The sequence below is a fragment of the Manis pentadactyla genome, chromosome 2 (assembly GCF_030020395.1).
Source record: "Manis pentadactyla isolate mManPen7 chromosome 2, mManPen7.hap1, whole genome shotgun sequence".
NCBI lineage: Eukaryota > Metazoa > Chordata > Mammalia > Pholidota > Manidae > Manis > Manis pentadactyla.
Window position 1 is genome coordinate 33,929,794 of NC_080020.1, and position 14,673 is coordinate 33,944,466.

The following is a 14,673-nucleotide window of genomic DNA, read 5'->3' on the forward strand; positions in this document are numbered from 1 at the left end:
GCGTGCCATTTTGGAGGTTATTGTGTGGGATCAAGCTGTATAATTTGCCAGCTTGTCTAGTTAAGTCTTTCCAAGTAGGGTTTGGAGGCAAGTTTGGAACTGGAACCAAGCACTTCACCTTCAAAAATAGTCCCAAAGCACAGTGAAGACTACTACACTGTCCCCACTGAAAGTGGCCTACACGTTACTCGGATGAAACGCCATTGGCATTCTTTTCCCCAGAATCTGTTTCATTAAGTTTGCATCATTTACCATATATGACCCCACCCCCACCCCCCAACCGTGGAAAAAAATGCAGAGATTTTTTTTTTTTGGCTTGACTCCCCTCCCCATTTAGAATATGCATGCACGCACAGTCAGCGTCACACTTTAGCAGGGTTAAGGCAATTAAAATTCTATTACAATAAGTACTGTAACATTAAAACCTTCATTTGCTTCTGGACAAAGCCTTGTAACTAGAGAAAGACTTTGAGAGGAAGATTTATCTTCATCTACCCACACCTTTAAAGGCAGTAAGCAACCAAAGAAAAGCCTGTCCTGTTCACCATATTTCATTGATTGCAACTGGAGTATTTAGGTCACTTTTATATTGTCCTGGACAGGATATAGTTACACAGTTTGAAAAGGGAGGGATGGGACAGGGGGAGGGGAGAGAAGGAAGAATTAGTAGTCTATTTCAGATAATACCTCATGCAAATTAAAAGAAGCAAAATGCCATCTCTTTATATGCAGGAACCGCTAAATGGAGTTTTTAAAATCTGGCCAATATTTATTAGAGAGTTTGGTCAGATGCTGGCAGCAGGGAGAAATAAGGGGAATTTATCAATAGAGAGTTGCATTTGGGGAGGGTTTTTGGGTTTTTATTTTCATTCTAAGCAATTTCTTTTAGAAAAGTAAAAGCGTATTTAATATGGTGATATATTCTCATCACAAACTGCAAAGTTGCTGGATGACACACAGGGGACTTTGCATTGCTTTTCTGTATTTTTCCAGACCTGCTACAAAAGCAAAAGTATGGTGACATAGGATAGAAATCCACACCACGAGCTCATGCCCAGGTCGGTTATACATATAGACCACTGATTCTCTGAAGCACTGCTAAATACATTTCTTGGAAGTTGCTGCCATTATTTCCTTTACAGGAAAACCACTGCTGTTCATTATACAGTGTCTGCAATAGTATTATACCATGCACAAGTACTTTGCATTATGATATATTGTCAGTGTATTTGAAATGCATTTTAATGTATCCTGCTTGTGTATTTGGGAATAGCTGATAGCAAATGGAATATAGACTGCTATTAGCTTATTGTATTCGTTATTTTCTTATCACAGTATCAAACTGCACACAAATGTACAGGGCTCATCTCATATTCAGAATGGTATTATCTGATATGTGATAAAATTTAGAATGATGCTCTTTCACGTAAGTCTCATTGCTAATAATCACATATGAATTCCCACTGAGAAAACAAATGTTTAAGTACACTAGGGTTAATAAACAACCATAAATTCATGCTTGGTGTTGATGCTGGCTTTTCACTTTTGGAAAAATGCGAAACTCTCAAAGCAACCAAGGAGACAGCAATTATGCTGTCTGGGGCAATTTTAAAGGGTGAATTCCTCCTCCTTTTATTTAAACCAAGCATTCAAGGTTATAAAATCAGGTGGTATAAAGGCTTATCAGAACGTAGAGAAATGCATTTACACCACTGGTTCTTTGCACCCCAGACAGCCATTTGCATATTTTACAGAGTGATTTTGTTTGGTGGCTGGTTCTTCTAAAAACTGGACAAAGACCAAAATAATAATAGTTGAAAGGTCAATGACAGGAAGCCATGAAACTGACTAACCACCTGATTTGCAATTTTAATCCAAGTGTATGTTTATGTTCATGTTATTTGAGGACTTTACAGAACATAAGAAAGAAAAAATTTGTAATGAGTTTTGGGATTTACATATGACGATAAAATACAGGTTGCACTGAGGAGTCAGATGCCTTCACAATCTTAAGATTGTCAATACAGGAATTAGGATATACCCCACTCTACTCAATGGTTTAAAAAATAAAAGTAATTCTAAAGTTTTTTACCATTGTCTTCCTATCATACAGATGGACAAATATAAATACACTGGGGCCAATTTAATCAATAAATTAGCTTGTTGATAAGACAACACTGCACTTTTCTAAAAAGTCCTAAAGAACATTTATACTTTTTAGATGAAGAATCAATCCTAAACAAAATATTTCTCACAACAACTCTGGTTAAGCTTTTCCATTCACATGACGTACATCACGTAAAACCAGCAGCTATAACAAGCGTTCTAATATCTCCACTCTTGGACATTCTAGTTCAGACAATAACTATGAAACAAATGCAACTAGTGTTACCTAAATGAAAGTGATCTAGAAAATCCTGGATCTAGGCTTTTTTTTAACCTTTCCTTTTCTTTTTAGGAGACCCCAGGGGTAAGTGTGGTTTGAAAAACAGTAATTGTAAACAAACTAGGGTTTTCATTTTACAAAATTTGTGTGTTTTTTTTTTATGTAGCCTACCTCAAAACATAGAGATACGGATCTTAAATGAAAGAGGAAGACACATCTGTTACAGCTACTGTAACAATAAGCAAATCCAAAATCTTTAGAGGTATCTTGGTCAGCTTTTAAAATCCATATTTTCATACTGGCTGTGAGGAGCTTGAAGCTTGCACATTACTCCAGCCACATTATATCTCAAAAGGACTTCATGTAAACTCAAGGAAGATAGGACAACATATCTGAAAAGAAATTTCATACTTTATTACTTCTATCTACTAAAAGAAAAAAAAAATTCCACTTGGTAATTTCTCAGGATCCACAGTACAAGGGCATGAAAAATTAGGCTCTTATTTTCTCCCTTTCCTTAATGGTCTAACTATTTCATCAAACACACTAATTCTAAACTGAAAAACCAAACAAACACTGAGCCATCCTGTATCCTGCCTTGTTAGAAATAAGCAACACAAAGGCAGCCGGAAACTTAGGGCTCTAGGTGAAAGGAAGCCTACAATACAATTTGGAGAAAGAAATGTTTTTGTGAGGCCATCTGTATTCATCCATATCATTGCTCAAAGATAGTTGAGTGACTCAGGGGTAGGAGAATAAAGAGTTTTGTGAAGCAAAGCAAGAATGGGTGGTAATTCTAATGAACTAGAACTGGTGTAACAGTCTGAACACTTAATATATTCAGTTCATGCATTTATAAAGAAGTTTCCACAGAGAAAATGGAAGATTTTTTATAGATTCAGAAAAACTGGGTTCCTAATTCAGACTCCCCTATGTGACTTTTGTCATTATCATCTTTTCTGATTCTTACAAAGTAAACCTAATTAAGAACCTCCCTCATTAGTCTTCCAGAAAAATTAGCACAGCTTATGCTAATTACTCCTGCAAAATTTAATAAACTCGTTGAAATGGGAATAGTCTAATGAGGTTTTATTTATTGAACTAAGATAACTCCAAGGAAAAAGGTTAGGACACAAAGATATTCAGTGTGGTAATAAAACTACACTTTATTCAATTTCTAAACATGAATTTTATTGCAAACCTTTTAAATTCAAATATGAGTTACTCAGTGAATATGTTAAATCAATCTCCACTTTAATTCAATAACTGCAAGTCATTTTTTACTTTTTACTTTAACAATAATTACCACACATAGCCCTTTACCTCAACAATAATAAAATTTGCTGTTATTAATTCCTGGTCATCAGCTATTAAATGTAACACATTTGACTTTTTCCATGTCTACACAGCCCAAATATTTGCATCACTGGGCACAGCCCGGGTTTTATAATTCTTAATCAAGCCATTTGGCATCAGGCAGAAATATAACCTGGCAGTCAACTCAAGATGCACACTTCCTACATTCATAGACATTTTCCTCTAAACTCTTTTGAACTGACTTGACAAATTGTCACAAACGTAAAAAGAGTTTGGGTCATATTTTTCTTAGTTCGTTGCATGCTATTATAAAAAAAAAGTAAAGTAGAAACCCATCTTCTAAATCACAGTAGGCAACTCCTGACTTTGTTAATTCCACTTATTTGATAGAATATGCCAAGCTGATGTCCCCAAATCACTGGCAGCAAATAAAACAGCCAAATTTTAATACAGAAAGAGCTTACCCTGCACCATTGCTGTATGACCAGAAAGCCTCTTCTGTCTGTCCTATAAATAGTTTTCCTGAATAACCACTGCTAAAAGTCTTTTGGCTGATAAAAATAGCAGTGTTCTTCCAAAATCTGAAGGACAAGCAAAGGGAGCTAAAAATTATTGGAGCCCAAAAGGTGACTGTGTGTTAAAGCTATGCTAAATCCTAACACAATGATTGCCTGTACCCTAGCTCCATAATTGCATATTGCATGCATCTTATAAAAACAGTTACTATTGCTACTGAATGCAGGCCCCATAACCTATTTTTACAAAATATGCAGCGATTCACATCCATAAATCTGAAAGCAAATCAAACCCTAAGCACGTAACGCAGATATTATACAATCAGTAGTATGGAATCAAATTGGAAACTGTGAAATTCAAGCACAGTTGGCATCATTTTGTTTTCTTTGCAGTAATTTTATGGAATTGAAAAATCTTTTCTATTTTGCTCTTCCTTGTGTAAGTTTTTTTCTTGTTGTTACTCTCTTTTCTCATTGTTAAAAATGAAAGTTTCACATATCAGCATAGACGGGACTGGAGCTTTTTAAACCTTTGGCAGACTGAAGGACAAATAAATTCCAAAAAGTCAGATGCAAATAAAAATAGCTAAATGGGGTTTTGCATATCAGCTGGCATCACTGCTTGAAAAGGCAGTTCATGGGAGACAGTGGTAACAGCCAGCAAATAAACATATGTTGGGACTTCTGGAGATTCTCTTGAGTTTCAGCCGTTTTTTAAATACTCCTCTCTTAAGAGACCAGTACAGGCTGCACACTGTTTTCTACTTTGTCAAACCAAAAAGGAAAAAAAATGAAAAGGATAAATGTCACGAGTAATATCTCTAAAGACACCAACAGTATAAAGTGCATACTTATTTTGCCTAAATTGTTTGAACTACCCCAGCCAAGAAAAGGTTTTAAGTACCCTACCGGGACAGATGCAAGGCGGCACCAAGAGAAGCCACACTAATGCAGTCCAGGTAACACAATCCTGTTTCAAAAACACGGGCCGGGCTAATTACAGAGCTGCTGAGTCAAGTTTCTTAGGCCATCGCAACCCACAGTAACAGGTCAAAATCAAATGTTATTCAAACCACAGTCGTATCAACCTTCTATATCAGAGTCACGGCTTAAAAACCAAACGAAGAACTTAAAAGCTTAACCCATTCACAAGCAAAAAAAGTGTTTTCTTTGCGGGTGGCAAGGTAGGGTTCTTGTCATCATCTAAACCGAAAAGAACCATGTGGGAGAACAAAATGCTTATAGTTTCAAAGTTTGAGGGAATATTTGGGCTGGTGCTTTGATCAGAATGCTTGATTTTTAATACAAGAGTAAGAGAAACTTTCTTAAAATAGCAAATAGTATTTTGAAGAGAAGAATTTCAATGAAAGAAACAGCATAAAGGTTACATTTGTTTTTGACCTTATTCATTTGAAGATTTTCTCCCATTGCAGAAAAAGAAATGGCGCGGATGGCAAGTCTGTTCTCACAGATTCACAAGCTATTCTAATTCCACAGGGAGCATACAACCTCACTGGACACGAAAGGTCCACATGTATAATTCTGAATCAAATATATTAGTACTCACTTATCAGGCAAAGATATATGAACATTAGCGAGAGTATTTACTTTAAATACCTACTGAAATGTAAACTTTATAAAGCTATTTGACAATCAAAATCGGGTTTAAGCCTGAAGAATCACATAAGTCAAAATCGATAGTCAAGAGTTTGACATAAATGACGCTGAAACAAACACTTTTTCAGTTACTGGAAAATGGTAACGCAAGCCCCAGAAAGATTAAGACCTGGAAGTATAGATTAGTAGGGGTTTCTTTTGTCAAAAATCAGTATTACCAAACAGAAAAAGGGACTTTTGTTTAGATGTTGATGTCCTCAATGAGGGACCAGTCAGTCTTACTTGCAAGATGCTTTTCCAGCTAGTGGAGGGTGCTAGCTCTTTTCCTAGCTGACAACTGACAGTATCTATTAACCTTCCAGGCCATTTAACTCTCAATGAGTAATGCTATGTAACAAATTGGTTTATCATACATGCTTTCATACAATGAATTTCAATAATTAAAATGTAAAATGAATATTTGGAATGCAACTTTGCATAATATGTGCACACACTGACTGAAAATTGCACCAAACAACTAAAACAGATTTATTGTTCTACAGTGATTTACTTGGTCATGTCAGATTAGTAATATGGATCTGTTTAAAAACACAAGAATTAAGACAAGCAGGATAAATTAATCAGCTTACAATACAGTATGAGCTACAAGCAAACCTGGGAAATAACAGTAGAAAATCTTGGTTCACAGATCTCTTTAAAACTGCTTTTATGCATAAATAAAACCTTAAAATGTAGATGGATTACGTCCAACAGACTACTGTAGCTAAAAGTGATAATGATTCAAACATTTTTCAAATAAAAGTTAAATATTTATAAGCACCCAACCACATTTCATAAATCACAAACTATTATTATTTTATTTCTGAAGCTTCCTGGCACAGCATGAGGATTGAGCCACAGAAAGTCAGGAAACAAAAAAATATTCCTTTAAGAGCATGAATCAGACACAAAACCGAAGCAATCCAAGAAAACAGGCCTCCAAAAAACATTCCATATGGCTTTCCCAGGAATCGCAATAGCTCAGCACAGCTTAGTCATGACCAACAGGCAAAGTTCGGCCACAGGCATTCCTAACCCTCACCCATAAGTGACACAAGGCAGGTGTTTCATTGTAATGAGGAATAAGAAAATCCAGTGAAAGTAGAGTGGTCCCTACCTGTCAATTATCACTGGATCTGAGGGAGTCTCATTTCGGTTGCCACAGCTTTTCTTGTCACAACAGCGGCTATGGAGCAAAAGCGAAAGGATTTAGTACAACCATTACAATATAAAATCATCATTTAGGCACACAGAAGGTTCAAATTGCTGGGTTGCAAATGCTAGAATTACCACAGAGCCATACCTGGCAATCAACGGATCCCTGGGACAGAAAATTCTATGTGGGTCACCTATGGGTTAATGGCCAGGCTTAACCTCTCCCTGAACAAAAGACGGTGGAAGAGGGACTCTCCCAGTGCCACGACTGACAGCCTAAGATGGGGTCTCCCCATCACTGCCTGTGGTATTGGAGGAGTTCACTGTGAAATGCATTATTATTACATCTACCCAATGAGAATATTCAGAGTCGTGGGTGGCTCAAACGTTCTTCCCTCAAGATCACACTAATTGTGTGGGATGTGTCAATAATGAGGTATGAGTGATTTCTCCCCCTCCAGTCATTTTGTACTAAATAGATTCCTTTTTCTTCTCCTTTTCTCGTTCAGCAGGATGTTTTCTTCAACCCCAGCCTTGCCAAAACCTTAAAGCTCTGTTTGCTTTTGAGCCATCTTCATGAGAATAAGTACAACACAAAATTAAGACAAAGAAGAGGCAAGATATAAGAAAGTGGAGATACACATGTCCTCTGGCTTTTGTGCCCTGTGTCAGCCACTGTTTCGGTTTTCTGGAAGCACTATGGCCAGTTGATTCAAAGATTAGCACAACCCTGACTGGAAGTTCTTTATTAGGTAAGAGAAAAGGCAGCCATAGGCAAGAAAAACACCCACCATCAAAATCCCACCCCAGTTGTGACCTTAAGGCTATCTGTATTTTTTAAGCAGAGATGCTGCTAAAGGGTGAAAAATTAAGGTTTTCAAAAATTACCCATGGTCAATGGAAAACTATCCATCTGAGACTTGTTTGCAAATAAAAACTTTGTCCACTGGCCAGTCTAAACCCAGAGGCACACTACAGAAGCACATATCTGACCAGTCAAGGAGGTGAGGAAGTTATCCAAGAGTTATATATGACCATGCACCACAAATAAAACACGACTTTGGACACATGGACACACACACACACGCATTCAACTTAGTGAATCATAGAGCCTAAATTTAGAGAGCTAGGGAGAGCCAAACATTGAACTTCATTTTCAAGACCCAGAAATATACTCCTGCATAAGGAGTCTTTCGCCAAAGTTGGGAAGTTTCCTTCCTGGCTGTAACTATATATCTGAGAAGAGAATCAGCTCCAAATTTGGTGCTAATTCTGTTTGTCTCTCATATCTTCACAAAGCAATAGTAAGAATTGTGCCTCCTTTGTCAAAGCTCCAGCTAAAAACCAGTCCATCCATCTTAAAACCTTTCCGTGATTCAGAGGAAACTATTTCCTCCAGGCCTGAGCTCTGCTCTACCAGTACTTTGAGGACAAAAATCCCAAAGTATCCCAATACCTACAAGGCAGATGAGGAAACAGGGAATGAGAAGTACAGTAGGTGGGATGCATGCAAAAAATAATTTAAAAGCTGACTTTCATCATCCCTGAACCCTGGTCCCCTACACCTGTGTTTCAATGGCTTACCAGAAGAGCACAATGGTTAAGAACACTGGCTCCGGGATCAGCAGGGCAACCTGTGTCACCTTGAGCAAGGCATTCCACCTCATAGTCTTAGTTTCCTCATTTGTGAAATGGAGCGACTGTGGCACCCACCTCTCCATGTGTAGGGGCACAGCTTCAAGGCAATAAGGGTATAAAGCCAGACTCTGTGACTGGCCCTACTAAGTGCTCGGCCAGCATGATTATCATTCCCTGCTCCTTCCCCCTCCAGCCTCCTCCTCCTTTAAGTCTCAGCAAACTTTCCCTGTGCTCTGCAGAGGCAGTCGGTCTCCAAAAGCAGCCTTTCAACAGAGCCCAAGTCCCCTTCACCAGGGGATAATACCAATGCATGGGAAGGCCTGTTTCTCCTTTCTATTTTCCATTGTGTCTTTTTCAAAATAAGTAGGTGGTGCAAGTCCCTGGTGGTCAAACTCTGCCCGTGGTCCTGCTCAGACTAAATGCCCTGCAGGGACTCTTCCAACTTGCATGATGATTATTTGAGGCTAGAGTCTGTATCTCAAGCCTATTGGTTCTCTCCTTCCCCTGCCACCACCCTCATCCAGGTTAATTTCATTGCTCACTTGGACTCCTACAGTGGCCTCCCTCTGGTCTCCTGCCTCCACTCTTCACTCCCTGCAGCAGCCAGAGTGATCTTTTCAACATGTCAATGGGACTATGTGCCTTCACTGCCCAAGACCTTGTCATGGCCTCCCGCAGCACTTAGGATAAATCTGTGGCATGACATGACGCCTGACCACCTCCCAACCTCCTGTCACTCTCCTCCAACTTGCTAAGCTCCAGCCTCACTGGCCAATTTCGACCGGTTTGACCTCCCACCTGGACTGCTCCTCCTCCAACTCCTCCCAAGCTAGCCAGCCTCTGCTCCCTCTCTAGGCTTCAGCCTCGCTCGTCCTCCTCAAAGAGGCTAGCCCTGACATCCATTAGGTTTCTCCTGGTTTTTCCATTCAGGGCACTTAACACAATACACATTATATTCTTACATATGTATTTGTGTATTTTTTGTAACTATCTTTCTTCTCCCACTTCCCCACCACTATCCCTTATGCTTCATAAAAGAAGAAACTGTCAATTTTATTTATCTAGTGAGTAGCATAAGTCCTGGAATAGAATAGAGAGGCTCAAATATTGACTGATTGATTGATTGATTGAATGAGTTCATGACTTCATGAATGAACATAATGTACGGGGCAAATACAGTCCAAGAAAATAGGGATGTGACAGATGAAGGAAGCCATTCTGACCCTCTGAGCAGGCACTACTGATGGAAGGTTCACTCCGGCTCCACCCCACACACCAAGCTACCCCTCCCAAGCAAGGGCCACACTAAGCCTGAGGTTGGTCCTTTGGATTAAGCACTGTCTTCATCTCCTTAAAATGAAAACACCCTTGAGCACAGCCAGATGAACCAAAGCACAGCATAAATGAGAGCCACTTCTCCCTGCAGTGCCCCAAGGGACCCAGGAAGAAGGCAAATGCGAACAACAGAAGTGTAGAAGGAAGAACAAGAGAGGAGTAAAGTAGGGGTAATGAAGGAAAGAAGAGAAAATGGAACGAAGGGGCTGGAGGCCACTTAGTTAACACTTATAAAGAAAATGTATACAAAGCATGAAAAATAACCTAACAGGTTTCCTGTCTCGGGTCATGTCACAGCAGCACACAGCCATTGTTCCTAAAGTGGGATTCCTGGGCTCTGCTCTGCAGCTGGGGTGGTGACAAAAGAGTACCTACAGCACAGGCCCACTTTAAAAATGTACACATATATGCATATATGTGTGTAGGTGAATGGGTGCATGTGTATACGTGTGCCTATGGAATTATGTGCCACGTTAAAAAGAATGAAGGTGGGTTTGTCCATGCTACCATGTAAAGAAGTCTACATCATACTGTGAATTGAGAAAGCCAAGTTGCAGAATAGTACATATGGTATGATCCTTTACCAGGTGAACAAAATGAGACAAGGAAAGAGAGGGAGGGAGTCAATGCCTCGGAAATCCCTTCCTTGACTAGTCTCGTGCTCTCTAGCCCCTTACCCTGCCCTCCTTTTCATTCTAGCTCTCACCACATTATATTTTATATTTATTTGTCTTCTCTATTGTCTGTCACTCCATGAGGACAGGGCCTTAGACTACTTTGTTTACCCCTATATCTCAGCAACTGGAGCAGAGTCCCATGTGCAGCAGGTCCTCAGGAAATATTTTCTGAATGAATGAACAAATAGAAACTTAAGAAGTAACCTATAGGGAGTGGAATAAGAAGTGGGGAGAATGGAGAGTATATATTTTATTCCCATACTTCTGGAGTCTTCTGCTTTGGTATTGCGATACTGTTTTCCTATTGAAAAACTAAAAACCAATCCCAGTTGGGGAAAGAAGGTCTTCTTTTGACCTAACTGAAATCTCCCTCCCTGTAGTTTCCTAGTTCTAATCCCAGAGCCAAGCAGAGCAGCAGCCTGTCCTTCCTCCCCATGACTGTCTTTCTTAGCCTCTTTCCTCCCCTAAGCTGAACAGCCCCCCAGTTCCTTATACTGAACTCAAATGGACCAAGAAAGGTGGACCCCAACCTCCACCATATACAAGAAAGGCATGAACCAAGAAAGACAGAATGAAGGGGGAACAGATTCACTTAAGCTTAAGGCCAAAGAGGGCTCAGGCTAACACAACACAGTACATGGGATAACAGATGCACAAGCACTTCAAGGGAAAAGTTACCATGTTAATGAAAGAAATCATAGAGCTAAATATGTCCTCCTTGCTGTATGACTGATGGATCTTCATCCATTCAAAGCGGTGTGCTTTAGGGTCTACTATGTGTGGCAGGCACTGTACCAGGCACACACCTGACATCTGCTCCTTAAAGCAGGCATCTATTGGGGGGCTTGAAGTTTCTTAATTTGCTTTGTCACACAGCAAAATTCCCACTATGTCACCTCCCTTCTCAACCTCAACTCAAGTGGCAGGAATAATATGGCCCGTCACAGGAGTGGGTACCCAGCACCTGGTATTCTACATACACTGTGGACTCTAAACAGCAGCCTTCCTCTGGTGGGATCATGCATCTCCTGAACAATTTGCATAACCAGGGAAAACCTGGGGGTCTCTTCCTTAGCAGTCTACACAAGTGGCATATCTCTTGTGAGCTGATGTGAAGCTTCATAAATGAGAGCAAGAAACATTCACATGTTTCCTAGTCATGGGACCTGCAAATACTCATTTCAGTGACACAGAACTTCTTCCTAGAAGTAGATCTCTTGCAACTGGAGAAAAGCATCATCTCCATCCCCAAGCTTTACAACAAAACACAGAATTGTCTTACCTATGTAGCCAAGGTGGCTAGAGAATGAGCAATAGGAATTATCTGGACAGTTGGATTAATAATGGTAAATTCATTCTTGCTCTCAGCTTACAAATATTTTCAAGTTTTCCCATTCTCTTTTTAAAAACTGCTCCTTCTTTTCTCTTGAGTTAGTTTCTTCACTGCCTAACTTTCTCCTTGCCAGAGTCGCCATTGCTTGTTGTCACTGTAACCCCATAAAATCCGGCTCCCAGGCCTCAGCGCCTCCTTGAATGCCCTCTCTCAAAGTTCACCAGCCGCTCTCCAGTGTTCTCAGGCTCCCCGTGCATCCGGATCACCCTAGCACTTAAGATGACGTGGATGGCTTCCCCTCTTTGAAACACACTCTTTTTACTTCTATGCTCAGTATGCTCAGCGTTCTTTTTCCTAATTCTCAGACACATCCCCCTCCTTGCTAGAGGTGATGGCTCCACAAGAGTGTATCCATGGCCTCTTCTCCTTCTATTTACTAATCCTTGTCAATCCCATGGAAGCCCACAGCTCCAACTCTCACCTTTGGGGAAGGACCTGTGCGGTCAGTTATCTTGCACTCTCACTCTCTTTCCAGTTCCAAGCCACAGGCTCACCCGTCTGCAGACCTCTCCCCAGAGGAATCCTGCCTGGACCATGAAGAAGTGGGCACAAATACCTCTTCATACACCCTCTAAATTCCCTGTCCTAGCTCACCCTCCGCCCCATCTCTGGGGCTCCCACTCACCTGCAAGTACATCCTCCCTTCTCCAGAAAACCACCTTCCTTTGCCTCCCCCTCTCCAGTCGGCCCTTTCTACAGTGGGTCTAGCTCCCTGCATACAGGTCTCACCTCCCAGGCTAAGCTGTAAGCTCTCCCACACAGTTCCTTTTGGCTCTGCATCCCACAGTGCTTTGGACATGGGTGCTAAAAGGATAAATGAAAATATCCTTAACCACCACAGCAAGAATGGACAAAGTACATTTATGTGTAGTAAACACTTTGCTTCATTCCAGTGTTCACTTTGTCATCGTTCACTCTGAGCAGCTACATGCCAGGTGCTTACCTAGGCACTGCATATGCTGCTACTATTACTACTACTTCTACCACTTCTAGTAATATTAATACTAACACTACTGCTATTAATAATAACGATAGGCTTTTGGTACTTACTATGTATCAGGCACCATGATAAACACTTCCAGTGATTATTTATTCTTCACCAGCCTATGAGAGAAGCAATATTTTTCCCCCACTTCACACACAGGACAACTAAAATAGAGAGGAAAACTGATTTCTCTGCCTTCAAGGAGCAATTAGTCCAGCAAAGGAAGACAAGCCCTGGATACACAGTTACAATGTGCTGAGTGCTGTGAAGGAAAAGCACAGGATATGATAGGAATGCGTAACAAGGGAACATTACTCAGACCAAGAGCCACGGATGCTTTCTTGAAGAAACCGTGCTTAAATGAGAAACTGAAAAAGAAAATCAGAATAAGCTGACAAAAGAAGAAGGAAGAACAGGCCATCTTAGGAACCAGGCCAACCTCAGGTCCCACAAGAAACTAGGCATTGATTGATAATGGAAAAAGAATACTTTCCTAAACAGCACACCCATCCCCTGCAATTGTCCTCTACACCAGAAAGGGAGAAAATCTGCTCCAGCCTGACTGGGGGAGCTGGGAACTGGGATCACCTATGAAACATAGTGTCTATTTTCCTTTCACATTTAAACACAGGATGTCAAATGCACTTACAATCAAATCCCTTATGGAATCCTGCTTTAAAAAAAAAATCCTTCATGGGGCCATAATTTTTTAAGAACTTAACCACCAGCTATTAGCAAAATGTAATGATGATTGGTATGATGGGTTCCAATTTACCAAAAATGCAGAAATGTTCCCAGAATTCCATGGAAAAAGTTCCAAGCCACCAAAGTCAAAGAGGTTTTGTCTCAAAGAGGCAATAATTATAATGCAATGGCAGCAAGTCCTTCAGCCAGCTCATGTAAGGGGGTTACCCTCTCAACACAACAAAATGGATTTTCTAAATTTGCAACCACCTGAGACACAACTCCCTAGTGTTTTTCTCATTCTTTTCTTTTTCTTTGCCTACAACAAAACAGAATCATCCCCAGCCCCTTCCTGTCGATCTAAATTCTCTGTCTCCTTTACTGTAGCTCCACTGTACTATAAATATACAGCTTTTGTGACATAAATGCAAAGTTTTATTGTGCCGTTAGCCTTGATAAAAAGCACTGCAGAAAGTTGTTTAGGAATTAAATATCTAAAACAAGCTATTTTAAAATCCAGGGCCCTCACTATTTCATGTCTGCAATGAAGAAATTTCATCTTGGGGAGAGCAAGCTGTCTTTCACACCATATGGCTAATGGTGGTGCATAGCAATTAGCCAAGCTGATTAATGGTGAACAGACTCTAATTTTATGCTTATAATTGAGCCTGCATTTGCACCCCTGGTGCAAATTCAGCACATCCCAACTTCCACTTACAACAGGCAAGAAATCAAGAGAAATAGGATGGTGTGGAAAGTGAGAATTTTTTTCCTAAAGCCCCCTAAAGAGCATCAGATTTGCAATTTAAAAGACTGTTAGCCACACAATAGATGACAGGTTTGTGTAATAGGGTCATGGCAGCCTAGTAAACAAACAGTACCCCTTATATGTCTATAGGCAGCCAGGAACACGGTAATCTGTAACACTAGCA

General features: G+C 40.2%; 1 protein-coding gene across 11 annotated transcripts in view; it reads right to left on the reverse strand.

Annotated features, from left to right (window-relative positions):
- The window catches only part of EBF1 (EBF transcription factor 1), a 376,768-nt gene that overhangs the window by 344,442 nt on the left and 17,653 nt on the right, over positions 1–14,673 (reverse strand). For all 11 annotated transcript variants that reach the window (XM_036915412.2, XM_057491234.1, XM_057491220.1 and 8 more), the window contains one exon: positions 6,992–7,060. In XM_036915412.2, the coding sequence (XP_036771307.1) occupies positions 6,992–7,060 (69 nt within the window). The remainder of the gene's footprint in view (positions 1–6,991; positions 7,061–14,673) is intronic.